This window comes from Anopheles ziemanni, chromosome 3, assembly GCF_943734765.1.
Source record: "Anopheles ziemanni chromosome 3, idAnoZiCoDA_A2_x.2, whole genome shotgun sequence".
In the NCBI taxonomy this organism is placed as follows: domain Eukaryota; kingdom Metazoa; phylum Arthropoda; class Insecta; order Diptera; family Culicidae; genus Anopheles; species Anopheles ziemanni.
This window is the reverse complement of record NC_080706.1, coordinates 40,022,959-40,043,943: the sequence shown is the minus strand read 5'-3', so window position 1 is coordinate 40,043,943 and position 20,985 is coordinate 40,022,959. Positions and strand designations below refer to the sequence as shown.

General features: G+C 48.0%; 3 protein-coding genes across 3 annotated transcripts; 1 reads left to right on the top strand and 2 right to left on the bottom strand.

The window, feature by feature from the left end:
• Nucleotides 1–810: 810 nt before the first annotated feature.
• LOC131286681 (protein asunder) lies at nucleotides 811–3,017 on the bottom strand. Its single transcript, XM_058315667.1, has one exon. It carries the CDS (start codon nucleotides 2,969–2,971, stop codon nucleotides 872–874), a length of 2,100 nt encoding a protein of 699 aa, XP_058171650.1. The 5' UTR covers nucleotides 2,972–3,017; the 3' UTR covers nucleotides 811–871.
• A 636-nt stretch (nucleotides 3,018–3,653) lies between these two features.
• LOC131288809 (intraflagellar transport protein 81 homolog) lies at nucleotides 3,654–16,813 on the bottom strand. The gene is made up of 3 exons (XM_058317986.1): nucleotides 16,458–16,813; nucleotides 15,155–16,388; nucleotides 3,654–4,088 (listed from the first exon to the last, which is right to left on the bottom strand). The coding sequence occupies exons 1-3, from the start codon at nucleotides 16,811–16,813 to the stop codon at nucleotides 3,654–3,656; spliced, it is 2,025 nt and encodes a 674-aa protein (XP_058173969.1).
• A 2,756-nt stretch (nucleotides 16,814–19,569) lies between these two features.
• Nucleotides 19,570–20,263, top strand: LOC131288416 (PBAN-type neuropeptides-like). The gene is made up of 3 exons (XM_058317548.1): nucleotides 19,570–19,653; nucleotides 19,729–20,002; nucleotides 20,079–20,263. Exons 1-3 carry the CDS (start codon nucleotides 19,570–19,572, stop codon nucleotides 20,261–20,263), a joined length of 543 nt encoding a protein of 180 aa, XP_058173531.1.
• The last annotated feature ends 722 nt before the right edge of the window (nucleotides 20,264–20,985 follow it).

The following is a 20,985-nucleotide window of genomic DNA, read 5'->3' as shown; positions in this document are numbered from 1 at the left end:
TGGGGTTGAGATGGCGATAAGAGATGGAAAGTGAAAAGAGATCCCAGATGAAAAAAAACATGAAGTCAAATGGAAGTAAAAAGGTAGAGCAAATTTTTGTATTCCTATCAAGGTAGTTTAATTTTTTAACTATTTTTTACTGATCAATGAAAAAGATAAGAAAAACTGAAAAATAAAAAAGTACTATTTTTTATGCTTCAAAAATTATTGGCTATCTTAATACCGAGTATAAAATATTGAGAAAAGTTAACTTCAATTTAATAACACTTTACAGGATCACTAAAGGTAAGATATCCTGATGCCGTCAAGTGTTTTCAATGACCAAACCATGATGTTTATTGCTGCTGGTTTTATTTTTAGGAAAGCTGAGAAAGCTGAGAAATAAATACAAAGTTTGAGATTTTTTTAAAATTTTCCTTTATTTTACATTACCATTTTCATAAATATGTAATTTCTAAGAATTTTAATTACTTAGGGGTCACTATTTACTGTGTACAATTATTTGTTAATGAAAAATATTATCCGGTATGTAATTGCTTTTCCTTGCTGTTTTTTCTGCGCTTTAGTGCCATTTAAGGGTGTATGTTAATATCAGAGATATGTATGTAGTTTTAAAAGCAACTCAATTGCCATCAATAAGACTGTGATATCAATCGCTTCTCTAGCATAAATTTTCGCTAATAGAAAAAGTATTTAATTTAATTAAAATAGATTTATTATATATAGACTAAAACTATTGTACCTCAACCCTCAACAGCTTCTCCTCCTTTGCCCAAGACGGGATGAAAAAATATTAAAACTTAACTTAAAACCCACATTAGATAAAACTAGAAACACGTTAGTTACTACACACTTAAATCTTCAATTGCATCTACTTCACATCCGCCGAACGTCCCGGGCCACTGTCCGCATCCTTCGACCCTAAATGGGGGTACAGCTTTGCAATCTGTCCCGGTGGCGTACACAGTCGGCCGCTAAAATCGATACGTTTCTGACTGTTGGTACGTTCCGTGGTGGCCAACACGTCGAGCAGCGAGCGAGCGCCAGTGTTGAACAGTTTCTTCCCACTAACGGTCCCCCGTGAGCCAAGTAACCCTCCGATCGGAACCGCGCTGCTCCCGGTGCCGAGCAGGATCGTGGCTGCACCGGCCGCAGCCATTGCGGAATCGGCACCCGCCGTACCACCCAGCGAATGTGGCGGCGACATCGGGGAGTCCGTGGTCGCCCGTATAACGCTGGCCCGCAGTGCATCGGCCGCACCGTCACCGGTGTGTGATTTTTCGTACGGATCGCTACCGTCCGCGTTCGGGTACAGCCGGCGGCAGTCGCGGATGCAGTTGAGAATCGCTTTGTGTGCCGGGGACGATCCACTGTAGTTGACGATCGTTTCCAGCTCCGACCAGAGCAACCGGTACTGTTCCTCCTTCTTGTTACCCTTCAACCGGTGGCCCATGTTTGGAAGGGCGAGCGTTTCCTGGCGTTCCTCCAGCTGCGAAAGGTTGTAAATCGTCTTCAGGCAGTGCATTTTTTCCTCTTCCGAGATTTCCGGCTTTTGCGTCAGTACCAGGACGGGCTCGACAAACTGCCGCACGTTATAGAGCACCGTCCGTCCGTGCGTCAACGGCCAGTAGCGGGAATTTTTCGTCAGTCGAGCTCGCATCTTTTGCAAACTCTCATCCGGTTGTCGCTCGGGCAGTGGTTTCAATGGAACCAACCGGTGTTGCTGCATAAGCAAACCGAAGTCCTTTATCCGGTAGTCGGTCACGCGTCCCCCGCCACCCTCCGAAATCGACGGTGGATCCTCCAGGCAGCTGCGCGCGGTGTTGAGCGAATGGATGAAAATTTCGCCCCCGTGGGCAGACAGTAGATGGCTCGTGATTTTGCCACCCGATTTCTTCGGCATCTCCAGTAGCACCGAGCGACCGCTTAGAAGGAAATTGATCAGACAAGAGCTCGGCCGCGATGTCACGTCCACGGGTGTCACCCTACACTGCGCTAAACACGGTTGCATCTCCGATGACCCACAACTTCTCGGTGTGCACCACTTTAGGGTGACGGTTTCATAGTCCGAACCTTCCTTCAAGCTATGCGGCAGCACAAGCTCCGTGCCGAGAAAAACCGAGTGTGCCGTGCGCCCGTGGAAAATTTCCACATCATAGTTGGCGCTGGAGCTGGCATTCTGTTCCTCCTTCATCGGAATCCCCGTCACGGTCGTACTGGCTAGATCGAAGTGTGGCAAAATAAGATGCGTCAATTTGTTCGAGATTTTGTTCGCCTTGTTCGAGTGTATCTCCGACTTGAGAATGGGGGAAATGTCCACCAACGCCCGGTTGGATACCATTGATTCCATGTTTGCCGGGTAGAGATTGATGATCACCAGGTGGCACTGGTCGATGTTGATGTACTCCTTGTGGCCAGCCGAAATGGAGTTTTGCTGCACGAGCACCGTCCGGAAGATGTCTTCCAGGCTCTTCATACTAGCGTCATCCCGGGCGGACGTTATACAGATCACGCGCCCACGGTTGACCAACTTAAAGCTCTCGTTCTTGGCATGGGCCAGCATCTGCTCCTTCTGGAAATCGGTTGGCTCCGCCAGTGCCTCGATGGCCGCCCGTAATCCATGGATGACCGAGTAGTCGGAAGCCTGCGTCTGGCGGGGCGGAACGCCGACCATCGACATGGCGTTCATGATGTGCGTTAGACTTTGCGTGTTCGTGTTCCAGGTGTTTACGATGTGTGCGGCCGTGTCACTCACGACGAAGCGAATCAGCTTGCCGGCGGGAAAGATATCGTACGCAATCCGGCAATACTCGACCGACGCCTCGACCGCACAAGTCCACAAACTCTTGCTGATCGGTGGAACCGGCACCTTGCTCTTGATGAAATCACAATCGATCGGGCTTTCGCATGATATTCCAAAGTACGGCGTGTGGTCCAGCACGAACACGGTTTTATGGTTGATTTCGTCCATCTTGCAAGCAGAATATCAACCTACAACGAGTGTAAAAGTGTATAAAATTCACGTTTCTTCCGCCACCGACATCGGTTTGTTTACACAATTGGATCTTTTAGTTAGTGTTGGCATAATTCGGAAGACCCGACGACTCGCTCCCTTGACGGATTTGGATCGGATTTGATCCGTTTGGATGAGTAGTACCCAGCTGCGCTCACCAGATGACGCCAGTGAGCCCACCAGATGGCGCCAGGAGTATTTACGGCATAACCGGTTCGCTCGAACAGACCCCGGTGATTTACGATTTATGACCTTTTATGACCTTGAAGAACCGTTTCCGGGGTCTGTTCTGCGAACCGGTTATGCCGTAAATACTCCTGGCGCCATCTGATGGCCTCACTAGCGTCATCTGGTGAGCACAGACTCAAACTACTCTTAGAGTTCACGGTTCAAACCGGTTGGAAATTAGACCGCCGCTAGCGTCCTCTTGTGGCTTTTTTAGCGTCCTCTGGTGAGCGCAGCCACGTACTACTCTAATTCCCGAAAAGAGAACGTTGATATGTGACGTCCAGATGACGCTGCTTATCATTCAAATTCAATACATTTTGAAATTGCAGTTAATTGATACAACGGTCAACGATATGCTTTTGCAATTATAAAACCAATTTATTAGTTCTATCAAACAAAACTATCCGCTGCTTCACTGCAGTGTGAATGTTTCCGCCCCTCCTCGACTCACGGAGAGTGTACCACCCGGGCCACGCTGCTTGCTCTCCTGTAAACAACGAATCTTGACCTGAAACAACCGTCGCAGGTCGGTCCACATTTCCAGTTGCTGGGCGCGATCGGCCTTACTGTTGATCAGCTTAGTTTTCTCCTCCAGCAGCCGCTTGGAGATCGTTTCCTGCTCTAGGATTTGCTGCGAAAGGGTTTCCTTCAGCGAAACCTGGCCCACACTGCCAGCCGCCGACATCTCCTCGTTGGCCTTTTCGAGCAACATCTGCGAACGTTCGTATTCGAGCTGCAGCTCCTGCCATTCCTGCTCCAGCGTGTGGATGGCACGTTCCGTTTCCGTTATTTTCGACTGCATCGTAGCAGACTCGGCGTCCAGTGTTGCGATGAGGGCATCGTAGCTCTGTGAGAAAAAACGTAACGAGAGCAATGCAATGAAAAACTTAGTACACTGCGTCCCAAAATGATAGCCTCACTTAGGATTTTGATTAAATTATCAACAAAAATAGCATAAATGGATTCAAAAGTCATGGTTTAATAATCAGTGGGTCCTCCATTACGATTTATTGCTTGGAAAATTCTTGATGGCATGCTCTCCGATAATTTTTCTAACGTTATTTACTGATAAGGAACGCCAAGCATTTCGGATAGCAAGTTTAAGGTCCTTTATGGTCTCGTAATGTCTCCCATCTTCATAAATCTCTTGAACTAGCCTTCCACAAACATTTTCTGTTGGATTAAGGTCTGGGGAAACGGCTGGCTAAGACATTGTTTTGATATCCGACCGTGCAAGGTGAGTTCTTGTTGTATTGCGTGCGTGCTCGGCAGCATTTTCTTGCTTAAAAATGAGCTGTTGAGTGTTGTGATTTTTCAGAAAAGGCTTCAAATGATTCGCCAGGATGTCGATAAACATATCGCTGTTCATACGTGTTGGTACAAGATCCAATTCACTTCTACTATGACCGCTGAACGCAGCCCAAATCATGACCGAATCACTTTCAAAATTGAGACGATAGAAAAATCGTGCTATCGTCTTAAATCTCGCCAGTAATGGATGTAACCATCCGATCCATCCATATTTAACTTTTTTTCATCAATATAATCCACCTAACATGAATTATCAATTTAAAATTTGAACAAGACTACAAAGTGACAACTTACGTTCCTTCACTCATTTTTCCATGTCATATGTGCTGTAGCAAACTCCAATCTATCGACTTTTTGGTGAAGTTTGAGGGCAGAAACTTTCTTCATGGACTCTCTTACAATATCAGAACATGAATTCAAAGCTCACAAAACAGCATTTTTGTGCACATTCAACCAGAAATCGTTTTTTGTCGTACGGCAACCTTTGGTTGAACTGAAAGCAACTTAAAAAATCTTCCGATTATCACGCGAGGAAAGATTTTAAAGACGACCAGGAGACTTCTGAAGCCCTTATTAACTGGATTCTTTTACATAATCGTTAATGACGTTTGTGGATCTATTTATTAGTACACCAATCTCATGATTTGACATGCCATAAAGCGATAAGTATCAATTTGACTTTTTTCTCGTTCCTAGAGTTGTTTTGTGCTTCCAATGTTCAAATTAAATTACAAATTAAAGTAAGAGAACTTAAAAATTACTTTCGGCAACTGATGACGTGGCTAGGAACTGGGTTGCTTTGTTAATTTTAATGATTTTTGAAGTGAGGCTATCATTATGGGACACTCAATTTTTTGACTTTTTGACCAAAATGTTATAATTAAATGCTTTTTCTGATAAATTAGAAGTGAAACATATTTCTTTTAGATTAAGAAATATGTTTCTGTCGTTTGTTTTACCTTGCGATCATTTAAAATAGCAAATGAGTGAAAAAAAAACTGGGTGAGGCTATCATTTTGGGGCGCAGTGTAGTATTAGTGTTTGAATTATCATCCATTCTACACTACTGCAGTAACCAAAAAGCCTTACTTTTCTAGATTAAAAGTTCACCTGTCGCAAAGTAATACATTGAAATTTACAAAGTAATGGAAAGTTTGTTATCGTGTTTTTACGACCGATGGAAATTTCAAGTTGAAATTTTACAAGGAAAAGCAGATTAATCAAAATAAGTATAAGATCGTGTGATACATTACAAACATCGCTTGCTTGGCTTCAGAAACGATTTGGAAGTTTTAACATTGTTTTGGTAGTTTTTGGATAATGGAAGAAATGTTACACGAAAGAATTGATATGCTTAAAATGTTGGGTATTCTTCTTCAATGGACTGCAAGAAAGGTCGTTGCCTAATAGCCGGTGCATATTGCCTCACCTCACCTTAAATTGATGTGACCGTTTTGTCAACGGAAAAATGTGCAGCTGCCCATAAAATCCAGCGGGGGAATTTTCACTGCAAATCGGTGCCAGACCGATTGCACCGATTGAATCCACATCGCGAGGGTGTTCGGTCGAAACCTTGCACAAACTTGCACCTCGAGAATACCACCTTTCTCCGTTTTCTCATTTTCTCTCTTCATCTTAGATTTCGGCGGTCAGTTCTTTTCATGAAAAACTATCCTCCGAAGCCGATCAATCTTCTGCATGACATTCGCCGTCCGGGAACATTTGCCCGTCCTCCGTTTCTCCTCGGCTTGACATGGTGCACATTTTCAGTTATTCAGTTAATTTCTTTACACTTTTCCCCTTCGATGCACCAACAGCAAATCACGCAGCTTGTATCGATTTTCTCATTTTTTCCAAAGCAAAAAAATAAAGGAGATAGATAAACAGAGAACGATGGGACTTAAAGAACAGACTGATCCCTCCTTCCCCGATACTCAATAAAAAGAAACCAACCAAGGTGAGGGCGTAGGAATAGAAGATCCTTCTCAGGTAGCTCAGGAAGACACAATTATGCGCCACCTTCACGCTCTTCTTTGGCCGTCCGTAAAAAGTGTAGTTTTTCGTCGGCGAAATTCTTTGTCTTGTGAATTTTCCATTTTTGTGCCATTGAAATTGTCACTGGGATGTCAATTCGAAGGATCAATGAAAGATAATTATAGAGCTTTAAAAAAATGTACCTTAGACCACCTGATTTTCCGAAGGAACATGTATCTGAAGGACATGGCACGGTAGGGATTTATATATCCAAACAATGTAACGAAGGAAAACAATAGATTGCAAAACTATCTATCTCTTGACTATAACCATTTGTACTTTTCTTCGTACAACACAAACGATACCTTAAAATTCAGGTATTAATTGGCAAAAAAGCGGGAAGAGAGACTTGATGCTTCACAAAAGTAGATATTTATTTTCTCTAACGGGTATCTTTTACCTGCAAAATAATTACCCCCCAATAATTTCAGTTCTTGCCCCCAGAACAGAGATATCCGAAGACCGAAGTCTTAGAAAATATTGCTTTACTACCGCTGCTCTTGCTTTCGGAAAAGAAAACGCACGTAACGCCCATGTTTTGTACATGTTTTGTTTCCGAAGTGGGTTCTATATTTAACGCACCTATTTACAAAATGTTGGCTCCGATACCGAGGGCACCTTCCCATGGATAACAATTTCCCTATAGTTATATATCCTAATCCTAACGCGAGTATACAGGAGAACTTGTTCGACGACTTTGGCGGGTTTCGACCCCAAGATATCACATTTGTGTTCGGCTCGTTTGGGCCCCGGTTTCAGTGGAACAGCAGAGGTAGCACCACAATGCCCAGGCTCGTGCTAACCCGCACTCCCTTGGACAGCAGATCGCTCGCCCGGATCGTGCACGGATCGGACAGGCCCGACACCATCAGCATCTTTTGCGCCGTCACCGGTGCCTGGTACATCACCGTCTGCTCGGCGAACCGACGCCCCGTGATGACGATCTCGCCATCGTGCACCCCGAACGCTTCCACCATCGCGACGCCGTCCTTCGTGATGACGCAATTGTCCGGCGTCCGCGTCGACAGCGTCACGTGCTGGTTCAGCAGCAGCTCCGTGCCGAACGGGGTCGCCTCAAGCCGCGGGAACGGCCTCCGGTACTCGTTCAGCTGGTTCTCCACGATCGCACTGGTGGTGTCCTCCACCTGCGCACCGATCTCCTCCAGCGTGATGGACGCGTTCGCCCCGATGCAGCGCAGGATCGCGTCCATCTGGCGATCGTAGTGGAAGCCGTTCATCCGGCACATCGGGCCCGCCTTCATGTTCACGTCCTCGAAGTGCAGCAGGTTGTGCACGTTGTAGTCGATCAGCTGCGGGCCGTAGTGGGCCGAGAAGTCGGCCACGAACGTGTTCAGCAGCTGGCCCGCGACGAACGTGTTGCACTCGACGAACACCTCCCCGCTGATGAGGATGCGCATGGCGAGGTGCAGGTACAGGAAGTGGACGTAGTACTTGTGCGGCAGGTGCGCCTTCAGCACGATCGGCGCGTAGTACAGCAGGAACTGGCGCCAATCGTACGCGTCCCAGTCGTCGAGCGCCTCGAGCGGTTTCGGCGGCTGGCGGAACTCCCGCGGGTTGGTCTTGTCCATCGACCGGAGCTTGAGCGAGATGCGCCGCAGCGAGGCCTTGTTCAGCCGGTAGTCCAACCGGCCCGTCGTCCACAGGCTCATCAGGCGCTTCATGACACCCTCGCACACGACGTACTTGTAGTCGATCATGAACTGCGACTTCAGGTCGAGGTTCAGCTCGCCCAGCACCGGCACCCCGACGTGATGCCCGTTCACCAGCCCGTACACAAAGTCATCGTCCGTGCGCAGCGTGGCCAGGTTGGCCGTCGGCGGGAAGCTGGTGATACCCTCGGTGAACTGCAGCTGACCCTTCTGGTTGCACTTGCTACAGCCGTACTGGGAGTTCGGAAGCGCCGTGCACGTCACCAAGCTGTTCGCGATCGGATCGCACAGTACCGCACGGATCGAGAGCTGGTACGAGCGGGACTCGATCTCGAACTTCCGGTGCTCCAGCTCCTTCATCTCGTCCACAAGGGGGCGCAGGATTTCGTTCGTTATCGTCGGCGTGGGAAACGCACCCTGGTAGATCCCGATCACGAACGGTTCGTCCAGCTGGATCGACAGCTTGCCGAGGATGATCAGGTAGTGTGGAAGTTGTGATTGTTGCTGCTGTCCCTGCTTACCGGTGGTAGTGGTGGTGGTGGTGGCATCCTTTTTCGTCTTCTCCGATTTCACCACGTAGAACGCCAGGTCGAGGAAGAGTGTCTTCATGTACCAGTGGTTGCTTTCGTCCACGAACCGCTGCAGATAGTTCGTGATCGAGCGCTTGATGCCAAAGTTCAGGAAGCGTCCGACCGACATCGGGATCACGTCGAAGTTGTGGTAAACGGGCGGTGCGCTGGTGAAGCTACCCGCGTCCGACGCCGACGACGACATCGATAGGCTCGAGGAACTCGCGTCGCTGCTGCCGGTGCTGCTGCTGTTGGTGCTCGACACTTCCAGCCCGTTGTCTTTCATGATCGACAGCAGATCCTTCACCATGTCCTCGGACGGATTGTGCTTCATGGTGAACTCCTTCAGTTGATCGCGCAGGGTCGGCTTGTTCGGGCTGTACTCGCGGCACGAAAATTCGATACACTTGACCGTGTGCTGCTTGCCCGTCCGCTTGCGGGCCCGCGCGTCCTCCCGGGACACTCGGTAGTTCGAGCAGTAGTGGTACTCGGCCATCGCTTTGTTCCGCTGCAACTCCACGATGTCGTTCCGGAAGAAGCGTGTGATCGGTTTGGCGACGTTCTCGTTCAGCAGCGTCAGCAGGTTCAGTTTGGCCATCTTTTTGAGCGACTTGTTGATTCGCCGAGGCATCTCACTGCGCTTCATTTTACGCTTCGAATTTGGGCTTCAAATTTCACCGCTCTCCACTTCACTTCACTGGCACTTTCCGCCGATCGCGTGGAACGTGGAGGAACTGGAACTCGGAACCCTGTGACTGTGATCACTTCACCGTGCGACTGCAGAACATTGACTGTGTTCGAAAGGACTTGGGAAAGGACACGGGACTACTTCTACCTACTTCTAGCCTGCTTTGATGTACCTTCTTCAACTCTCTCTCTCTCTCTCTCTCTCTCTCTCTCTTTCACCCATACCTCAACCCAACATGTGACCGAAAAGGATGTAAACCAATGCAGAGACCCAAAGAAAAAACCCCACGACTGGAGGTAGAACTTCCCGACGGCACCAAAGGACATATGGTGCATCTGGTGCTTTTGACCTGAGTGTACCGTGCCGTTTGAGGTATTGGGAAAACGCAATCTTTCCATCCTCTTTCCAATGATGTGATTTCGGGGAAGAATAAACCTGCAGAAGGAAGAGTTTCCTCCTTGCTTTTGGATGAGAATTTCTAAAGCATCGAGGTAAAGAGCCGGTATCGGTGGAAATGCAATACAGGAAATCGGCCAGAATTGTTTCGCTGCATGGCCTGGGCATGGATTCCAATACATGTGACACTTGCGACCGGTGGAAGGACGTTCTATATAATCAGAAAACAAATAAGGAAGCACCTTCGTTTGCAACAGCTTTGAGAATTGCTGTATTATCCCTTGTATAATATCATCTACGTATATTAACATCCTTCGGTTTACTAAAAAAATGTTTTTTTTTAAATTGTGATGTCCTTAAAGGCACAAATTAAAAAAGAAGTTATCCTTAACGATATTATTTGCACTACTTATGCTTTTAATTTAACTTTTTTATGTCAGAGTTAAATAAGAGGCCTTTTCAGTTCACTATAGAACTTTCAAAAATCCACTTCAGTTCCATTAATTTAAATAATTTTAAAAATTGTGCGGCTCGTTCGTGTTAAAAAAAAATAAAAAAATTTGTTATAAATAAATTAAAAATTCTTAAAAGATGTTTTATATTACGAGAATCCAGAAATTGGTTCAATAAACAGTAAAACCCTTTCAAGCTGATAAATTTCAAGGCTAAAATAAGGTATTTCTAGTTATATAGGATTGAGGCAACTCTGCGACACAAGTCTTCAAAGGAACTGTAAAACTGCTATCAAGCAATAGATCATGATCAAATTTTTAATGTTCCTCTACTCTTTGATGAGATAATGTTCATATTTTACAATAGTGCATTATAAAGCATTTAAATTTTGTATTTGTATTTATCTAATATTTATACAGTCTAATATTTAAACTGTAAGGTTCTGTAAAGGGTTGGATCCGACGCCTCCTGAAGGCTACTATAGGCTCTCCTCCCCAACTCCTACTCAATACGTCCGCGACGTACAGAACGGTAACTTGTCGCCTAAATATCCAAGCTTGGGTACACGGGGAAACCCACCCCCTTGGGCGGATGGGCGGCAAGGCTGAATTGAGAGGGGGAATGGACTGCTACTTGCTAGTAGTTCATCCCCGAGCGTCTGTTCTCCATGTTAGGAGCGGCTCGAACCAGCGTCTGTTCCCCATGTTAGGGGCGGCTGTACACCCTGTCCTGGCATCCTACGGGACGTAAAACAGCTAGGATGCGTTGTTCCACCGACGAGATAGGAGGCGGAGGGAGAGGCCTTGCAAGCCACCCTCTGTACAATTGCAACGAATAGTCACCACGAAGAATACCCGTTTTGGACCAATCATGCCCGACCCACGCAACGAAAAAAGGACTACGATTGGAAACTCGGTACATGGAACTGCAGGTCTCTTACCTCACCCGGGAGTACCAGAATACTCACAGAGGAAGTGAGAGCCCGCGGCTTTGAAATAGTAGCACTTCAGGAGGTTCGCTGGAAAGGAGTCTCGGAGCGCCCCTACCGTAGCGATTGCATGATCTACCAGAGTGGTGGAGACAAGCACGAGCTCGGTACGGCGTTCCTTGTTATGGGTGCTATGAGGAAGCGTGTGATCGGATGGTGGCCGATCAACGACAGGATGTGCAGGTTGAGGATACGTGGACGCTTCTTCAACCTGAGCATTATAAATGTGCACAGCCCGCACCTTGGGAGCAGCGATGACGACAAAGACGCGTTTTATACGCAGCTGGAAAGGGAGTACGACCGCTGCCCACAACATGATGTGAAGATAGTCATCGGAGATCTAAATGCTCAGGTCGGGCGAGAGGAGGCCTATAAACCTACGATTGGTAGCTTTAGCGTCCACCAGCTAACCAACGACAACGGCCTCCGGCTCATCAACTTCGCAGCCTCGAGGCACATGAACATCCGTAGCACCTTCTTCCAGCACAAACCTCGTTTCAGCTACACCTGGAGATCACCACAGCAGACATATTCCCAAATAGACCACGTTCTCATAGACGGAAGGCACTTCTCGGACATCATCGACGTACGTACGTACAGGGGCGCAAACGTCGACTCGGACCACTTCCTGGTTATGGTGAAGCTACGGCAGAAGCTCTGCGCTGTCAATACACTGCGTCACCGGCCTACCCCACGCCTAAACACGGATCGGCTGCGAATACCTGCTGTTGCCGAGGGCTACGCGTCAGCGCTTGGGGAAGCGCTACCGGACAACAACGCGACCGCCACGATGTCCCTCGATGACCACTGGCGTATGGTGGAGCGAGTCATCAGCAGCACAGCCGAGCAGACACTGGGCCATAAGCCACGTAACCAGAGGAAAGAGTGGTTCGATGACGAGTGCAGGCGGGCACTATCCGAGAAGAACGCAGCGCGCGCCCGAATGCTGCAGCGCGAAACCCGTCAGAACGTGGAACACTACAAACGACTGAGGACACAGCAAACCCGGCTCTTCGAGAGCAAGAAGCGCCGCTTCGAGGAGTCGGATGAACAACTGTTGCAGCAGCTAACTCAGTCGGGGGAAACTCGCCAGTTCTACAGGATGTTGAAGAAGACACGAGGCGGCTACACGCCAAACGTCGCAATGTGTCGTGACGAGGAGGGCAACATTCTTACGGACGAGCGAGAGGTGATCGAAAGGTGGAAGTGCTACTTCAACGGACACCTGAACGGAGCGGAATTGGGGGAGTCCAGCAGCGACGCAGGCAGAATTGAGCAGCACATTAGCCATGAGGTAGATGACGAGGTGCTCCCACCATCCTTGGACGAAGTCACTAGTGCCATCAAGCAGCTGAAACAGAACAAAGCAGCTGGCAGTGATGGGCTGGTGGCAGAACTATTCAAGATGGGTTCGGTAGAGCTTGCCGTCAGTATGCACCAGCTAATTGTGAAAATCTGGGAGCAGGAAAGGATACCGGAGGACTGGAAGCTGGGTGTCATCCACCCAGTGTACAAGAAGGGTGACAGAATGGACTGTGCCAACTTTCGAGCCATCACAGTCCTCAATGCCGCCTACAAAATCCTATCCCAGATACTCTTCTGCAGACTCGCGCCCCTTGCTACAGATTTCGTCGGAAGCTACCAAGCTGGGTTTGTTGGAGGCAAATCCACCACCGACCAGATCTTCACTCTACGGCAGATCCTCCAGAAGTGCCGGGAGCACCAGATCCCGACGCACCACCTCTTCATCGACTTCAAGGCGGCCTACGATACCATAGACAGGAAGGAGCTATGGAAGACCATGCGGCAGTACAGCTTCCCCGAGAAGCTGGTTCGGCTGTTAGAGGCCACAATGGAGGGGGTGCTGTGTAAGGTGAGGATTTCGAACATGCTGTCGGATCCGTTCGAATCCCACCGGGGTCTGAGGCAAGGTGATGGACTCTCTTGCCTTCTATTCAACATCGCTCTGGAAGGTGTCATGAGAAGCGCGGGCTTCGACATCCGTGGCACGATTTTCACCCGCTCTCTCCAATTCCTCGGCTTCGCGGATGACATCGACATCATCGGGCGGAACACTAGGACGGTGTGCGAGGCGTACACCCGACTGAAACGCGAGGCCGCAAGGATTGGACTAATGATCAATGCGACGAAAACAAAGTACCTGCTCGTCGGAGGCTCTGACAGTGACAGAGCCAGGCTGGGGAGCAGTGTATCAGTGGACGGCGACGAACTTGAGGTAGTAGAGGAGTTTTGCTACCTCGGCACTGTCGTAACTCCGGACAACAACGTGAGCTGTGAAATCCGGAGGCGCATTGTTCAGGGGAATCGTGCCTACTATGGACTCCACAAACTCCTGCGGTCCAGATGGCTTCTCCCGCACACGAAATGTGTCATATACCGCACGCTGATAAGACCGGTCGTTCTCTATGGGCATGAATCCTGGACTCTGCTCACGGAGGACGCCAACGCCCTCGCAGTCTTCGAGAGGCGCGTGCTCCGGTCTATCTTTGGCGGTGTGTACGAGCAGGGCGTGTGGAGGAGAAGAATGAACCACGAGTTAGCTGAGCTGTATGGCGAGCCGGACATCCTGACGGTGGCGAAGGCCGGCAGGATTCGTTGGTTGGGGCATGTCATGAGGATGCCGGACTCATGCCCCACCAAGAAGGTGCTCACCAGCGACCCGCCCGGCACGAGACGACGAGGAGCTCAGCGAGCTCGGTGGATGGACCAAGTGGAGCAGAACCTGCGAGACATCGGATGCGACCGGGGTTGGAGGGCTGCAGCCATGGACCGAGCTACCTGGAGAACGATTGGTGACCAGGCCATGTCAGCACGACGTGCTCAACTGCGAGCGGGCCATTGAAGAAGAAGAAGAATATTTAAACTAAAAATAAATAACATATTGCGCAGCAATTTGTTCACCAGTTTGTGCATATGTCTTCAGTGTATCTCATAGCCCACAATTACATGAATTTCCTTCTTTTTTGGCAAACATTTTTCAGGATTGTTAATTTTTCAATATTACAAAAAAATAAAATTAACTTTATTGGAAGCGTGGAAACGGCATACTGAATCCTTATTCTGATTTCTCCTTCATCTGTGATTATGTTTGAAATTCGTTGTATATCTCATTTTAAAATCTTCTACTAATAAAAGTGATGTGTCTGAAGATCATCTCGTATGAAATATCAAGCGTCTTAGAAGGTGCTTACGACTGATCCAGAAATAGATACAGTGAAGGATTACCGCCTTTAAGATACACGATGGCCTTCCAGATTAACAAAAAAAGCGTAACTTATCCAAACATCTGCAAATCAATCAGCCTGGAGTAAATATTAATTATGTTCGGTACATAAAAAGACCACATAATTCAGCTACTACTTGCGCGCAAGCAGTTTAAATTCAATCAATTAAATCAAGTTCAATTAGTGTTAAATACGGAGGGACAAAAAAGGAATACATCGATCTACGATTTTGGTATGCAACGGGTCACATGGCAGTTTCTAATTGCTCTGCTATTGATTGTAGTTTTTCCGATGCCGGTTGACACTTCTCATTTCTGAAACGTTCGCCAAGCTCCGATGGAAATGCAGCCCATTCACCTTGAACGTGAGCTGTTCGAGGCAGCAATAGAAACAGCACCAGGTGCCGTAAAGCAGGTGTTGAAACCATAAAACCTGACCATTTGTCATGGAACCATAAATTTCACCACCCGGTGTCGGTCAGAAAATGCGTTCGTCGGTTCCGCCGTGGGGGAGACGTTGACAACCGCACGAAAGAGAAACCCGGGCGCTTCACACCTACCTGCTTTTTGGACTCCATTTCGTCTTTCAGCTCGATGACGCGCTCCCGGAGTGGCCGGAGCTGCTGCGAGAGGGGCGTAATGCGCTCTCGCGTGGCCTCGACCGCCCTTTGGAGGCCGTCGACGAGCCGAGCCAGCTCGGTCATGCCGTGCGTCATGCTGGGCGACTCCGGCCGGCTCTCGTCCCCGGTGCCGGGGCCACCCCCGTCCTCCCCGGGCTCGCCGGCCGCGGCCTCGTCGTCGTCAGTCAACTGCGACAGGGTGGTCGACAGGGACGGATCCTGCGACTTGAGGTTCTCGAGCGTTTGCGTCAAGTCATTCACCTCCGCCTTGACCGCGGCCAGCTCCGCCCGCTGCTGCTTGTACACGTTGCTCTTGGCCCGGAGCGTGCTGACGAACTGCTTCAGGTCGTCGCCGCGCAGGATGACTTCGCCGACGGTGTCCTGCAGCTGGCGCTGGCTCTCCTGCAGCTGGCGCTCCACTTCGCGGAGCTCCCGAGTTGCCTGGTCCAGCTGCTCGGCGGCCGCCTCCTTGTTTCGGGCAACCATGGCGGCCTGTTGCCGGAACGGACCGAGCGTGTCGTTGTGGGTACTGTACTCGGCCATCCGGGCCTCGACGAGCTGCTGGATCTCGCGATTGAGCTCATCGATCTTCGACTGCATTTCCTGCAACTCCGCCCGCCCGATGTTCGGCTCATCGATGACCTCCTGAAGCGTCTGCACCTCGGAGCGCAACTGGAGCAGCTCCTGCGGTAGCTTCTGCTCCACCATAAACTGCAGCACCTGCGTCTCCTCGATCAGGCTTTCCATCAGGTTGCGTGGAGTCGCCCCCTGGACGGCCATCTTCGCGTTGTGCAGCTCCTTCTGCAGCCGCTCCTGCAGCACGTTCGCCCGGTTCAGGCCCTGGCGTTGCTCGTCGATCTGCTGCAGCAGCTCCTTCTGGCGCTCCTTCTCGATCCGAAGGCTGTTGGCCGCCTCGAGCAGCAGCTCCTGCTGCGGCACCTTGTCCAGCCGGGTCTGGGTGCGCTCGATGCGCTTCTTCACGTTCTCGATCTCCGTCTCGATCGCGCTGATGTCGTTGCGGAGCTCGCGCGTCTGCGTCCCTTCGTGCACCGACTGCTCGTGCGCCCGGTGAGCATCCTTGAAGTCGTCCATCGTCTGCAGATACTGCGCCCAGAGCGTGCCCAGTTCCGGCATCGACATCGCCTCCGGCGGTAGCTCCAGCGGAATCAAGAATCTAAAGCAGGAAGGAAAAGTCGTCACGCACCGCCTTTTTTTTTAAGGTCCACCAAAAACCCACACTCACTTGGCCAGGTAGGCGGCCTTCTTGACCCGCTCGTGGTTCTCCAGTATCCAGCGAAGGATCGGATGGATCAGCTTCTTCTCGCCCCGCACCATGCCGCGCCGGAACGCGCCCGGATCGCCGATGTCCTCCGCCGGGCGATACTGCACCTTCCGCAGTGCCTCCATCACCTGCAGGTTCGTGTCCTCGGGGTCGTTTTCGCGCACGTCAAGCTTCTCGATGGCGCCGAACGCGTGGCACACGTCCACCAGCACCTGCAGCAGCGACTCCGGCGACAGCGAGTCAAAGGTTATCAAATTGTAATCCGTCTCGAGCAGTTTGTTCAGCTCGATGACAATTAACTTCAAATCTTCCGTCATGATCACGGCGGAACCAGCTGAATGCCGCACACTCGAGTGACACTAACACCGGAGGAAAAACACTCATCAGCAGCAAGCTTGATTGGACTATTTGTTTGCGACGAACCGCCTGCCCACGGTTCCCATGGTGATTGGGGGGCAACAACAAACATGAAAAAACGGAGCCACCGGAGAAACCCCTGCGCCCCGCCGGAACCGTCGCCACGTGACAACGATTTGTAAACAATCGAAAAGTGTGGCAAAAAAGGAAGCGCGAAACGAGCGAACAAGATGAAGCATCGGATAGCCGGCGTCTCCGGCTGGTCTCTTGGCACGCGACCAGCGGTGGATCTACCTATGAGCGGCAGCCTGGGTCCTCGAGCTTAAGGGGGCACCGGGGAGCAAACGCAAGAGCGAAAAAGTAACCACAGGTATTTATCACTTTGTTTCACTTTGGAATTCTTTTATTTTACCGCCAGTATTTTTGGTTAACTTTGAAATTGCTTAATCATTGTTCATTTTCAAATTTAAAGCTTCGGTAGGGTATGTTTTCGTTTGTGCCTCGTGCAAAGTACCTTCGATTCACGAACCACCAGTAAAAGTGTGCATTTCAATCAATTTAAATTATTTTCCTTATCGCAGTCCAAATTTATCGCAGGATTAAATAATTAGAGAGTAACTTTAAATACATTGTGCGATGGAAATTCAAAATATCATATGGTAGCTATTTTCACATTGTGAAAAAAAAAATCTTTTGTAATAAAGTATTTAACGAAAAAATGTATTTAACGCAGAAAGATATTAATAGGGGAAGTTTCCAATGTCCGCTTTGGGGTTTCGATGCCATTATGAACAGAAAGGTGCGATATTTTTTACTTGTAATTTATTTTTTCTTTACTGAATTTATTCAATTTCTAGAGTCGCATTAACAAAACCATACAAATAGTGGAAAAGGGACTGGTAATTACCTATCGCATAAAATTGTTGATGGATTTAAAGAAATAATCGAATCTGAATCGAAATTCAATCGGAAATTGTAAAACAATTCAAAGGGGCTTAAAAACATCAGTATTAGGAGGAATAGCATACGGATTTGTTTAATTTTAACCATGGTTTAAAATAAACAATCGCCCATTTGCATAGACCTAGGAACTGGAAATTATCCTGGGGGAGTAACGATGGTTTATACTGATTATAACGACCATTAATTTCGACGAAAACATTTGACAAATTAATCGAAAATGAACGCTGGACGGCAAATTAAACGATGGATATAAAATATTACCCATGCAGTTAAATTAACATTCGTCATAAGATATGAAACGTAGTTGACATAAATAACGAAAAAAGTTATAAAATCTGTTACTATTAAATAACATACATACAAGCTCTATTTTTTTACAAGTCCAACTCTTTAGTTAGTCCAAGCCTTTAGTATAGAAACATTAACGACAATGGTAAAGTCTGGAGGGTCCCCAATTATCCCATCGTTGGAGTATTTCAGGACCGAGTTAATATTTAATTAAACGCACCGGCTGCTGGAACGCCTTTCAGTATACCACGTCTTGTTCAATCAAATTTAGTATACCACAAATTTCGATGATGGTATTCCATTACATGAATTTAGAAAATGTTGAACTAATCCTAAACCAAAATAAATATATCGGTTATTTTGCTGTAGTAACCTTTCCCAATAGCTCTGTAAATGAATAAATGTTGTGTTTAATACAGCTGGACTGTTTTTGACGTATTATGGTGTCATACAAAGGTAATTATATTGTCCCATTCCTTTATTTTCGTAAAATACCGAAGTATTCACATATTAACTACGTGTTCAACTCTCTATATATCTACGTATTCAACTCTGTCGAGTGCAAAAATAATCTATTCTTTAAACGAGCAACCGTTCATGTTACACTTGAAGCAGCCATCTTACGTCTGATAGCGTTCAATAGAACTGCAGTGTCGCGCCGTACGGAAGTCGCTAGCAACGAACCCTCCCGCTGTGAAGATCGCTGACGTCTGGACGCTAAATTTGCATACACGTCCTCGGGGGCCTCAGGCACACCTCGGCTGAGCCCGTAATCCTTTTGTTTTCAATCATTCGACTCCATTCGGGGACGCGGCACACCATATGAGTGTGTGTATGCCTGGTATGGTCGACGCATGGGAAAGGGATTCTAAATAAGCGTCCACGTTTCTGACTGATCTACCGTAAATTAATATTAATGCTCGTCACTGGACAGCGGGGTGGAACTGAAAGCTACCCATTCAGTACACGCGGATAACACCGAACTACGAACCAGCCATGCGTGCCACCCGGTTTGTGTATATGTGTTCTTTTCCGACAGGATGCTTGTAAGACACCTTTGCCGAGGAGCCACGAATTTGCTACATGATGACTATCGTAAAACATTTTTAAATCGAAGAATATGAATGAAACATGAGCCAAATTAATAAATTCTCGTATAACTATAAAACCAGCAGGTGGGGATAGCGTGTATTTTCCACTTGTAAAAATTGAAAGATAAAACCGAGTATAGATTCGCGGAAACTTTTCGTTGCTCCTTCTTTCTGCAGGGCATCAATTCGCAATCCACCCACTCGCGCTTCGATCGCTACCATTCATCCGTACAGGATCAGGAGAAAATCGATAACTTTCTCGTCCGGTACTATATAAGAATGGCTCATCCAACCTACTATCAGTGCAGTAGTGTATTTCGACTTGCGAAGTGAACAATTCCGAACCCGTGCCCAACAATATATTTCAAAGCAAAATGTTTAGATTTTATTTTTTCTTCAATCTAATCTGCCTCTATCTGGCGATCAAAAGTGCCCTCAGCGTGGAAATGGATGCAAATGTAATTACACTAGCCCCGTGTTGCGATGTGTTTGGGATGTGCGAAAGGGTAACATTCGTCTCGAAACTCTTGTAGGATCAAAAATTCGCCCACGAGGTGACCGATGGTGCGGCCGAAACCGACGGATTAAGGCGGGAGGATGGCGACGACGGAATCAACAAACGGGCGGCCGCCATGTGGTTCGGGCCACGGCTCGGCAAGCGCACCATCCCGGTGGACCTGCACGACGAGCTGATGGAGGAGTTCGACAGTGAACCGTTGGGTTATGCGGGCGAGTCGCCGGAAAAACTGGCCACCGAGCTTATCGAGGGCACGCCGTACGTTGTGCTGCTGCTGACGGCAAGACCTCGTAAGGAGAACGGTCAACGTCCCCGTCTGATCGCTAGTGGTAGTGTCGCGTTAACGTGTTGCCTTTCAATCCGCAGGAAAACCGCAGCCGATTTTCTACCACACGACCTCCCCCCGGCTCGGGCGGCGAGATTCCGTCGGGGAGAACCACCAAAGGCCCCCGTTTGCGCCACGGCTGGGCCGAAATCTGCCATTCTCGCCGCGGCTGGGACGATCGTACAACGGTGGATACCCGCCGCTACCTTTCCAGCTGCCGTACTAAAGTGATACCAGCGCCACCAACTGACGCCGTAGGACTGTGACCGGTCTGGACAGCTTCAACGTTTGAGTTTATTGGCATTAAAAACAAAAACAAAACGAAAAACGAATGGCTGGAATCCAATAAACTCAAACGGTTTGAGGTGTGCCGGAAATCACACCCTCACCTCTCGACGAATTGTACATGTGCTCTCTACTTTAATAAATTATTAAGTAACACGTCAACGTGTGATGTAAACAAAATGATCCCACTAAGAGCATGAGTGTTATTTAAAAAATTTCTTAAAATTCCTGTTTAAAGCAAAGCGAATAAAACAAAGCACAGCTTATGCGATGATGCTTTGAATTCGGTAATTTAGCAAAATAAATAAATTTCGGAATGTATCTATCCGGAATAATAATTTGTTGTTGGGAAGCAGATATGAAAAATACATACAAAACCATAAACAATCCAAATGTGCTACAGTTTTTTTCGATGTTACAATGAACTTTGCTTATTGCAAAATTTCTAAATGGTTGAATTCATCTCAATTTCACCTTCACGGTACTACAAAAAATTGATGAGCGCCTTATTGATCTCATTTACTTATGTATCGAGACGATGAGGCATTGGAACAAGAGTTTCTTTGGTGAAATATCACTCTCTGGATCTAAATTCTGAAAGAATTCTGGCCGGACGATTTTACATAGGAGGAAGCAATTTGAAATGAATCGAGAGCTCAATGC

Bases quoted from the DNA above. Each gene is read 5' to 3' on its own strand.
- LOC131286681 (XM_058315667.1), bottom strand. From the start codon at position 2,971: ATGGACGAAATCAACCATAAAACCGTGTTCGTGCTGGACCACACGCCG.
- LOC131288809 (XM_058317986.1), bottom strand. From the start codon at position 16,813: ATGACGGAAGATTTGAAGTTAATTGTCATCGAGCTGAACAAACTGCTC. The intron at 16,389-16,457 runs GTGAGTGTGGGT...TTCCTGCTTTAG, and splicing joins AAGGCCGCCTACCTGGCCAA to ATTCTTGATTCCGCTGGAGC. The intron at 4,089-15,154 runs GTAGGTGTGAAG...TTTTTCTCACAG, and splicing joins AAATGGAGTCCAAAAAGCAG to AGCTACGATGCCCTCATCGC.
- LOC131288416 (XM_058317548.1), top strand. From the start codon at position 19,570: ATGTTTAGATTTTATTTTTTCTTCAATCTAATCTGCCTCTATCTGGCG. The intron at 19,654-19,728 runs GTAATTACACTA...AAACTCTTGTAG, and splicing joins GCGTGGAAATGGATGCAAAT to GATCAAAAATTCGCCCACGA. The intron at 20,003-20,078 runs GTAAGGAGAACG...TTCAATCCGCAG, and splicing joins GCTGCTGACGGCAAGACCTC to GAAAACCGCAGCCGATTTTC.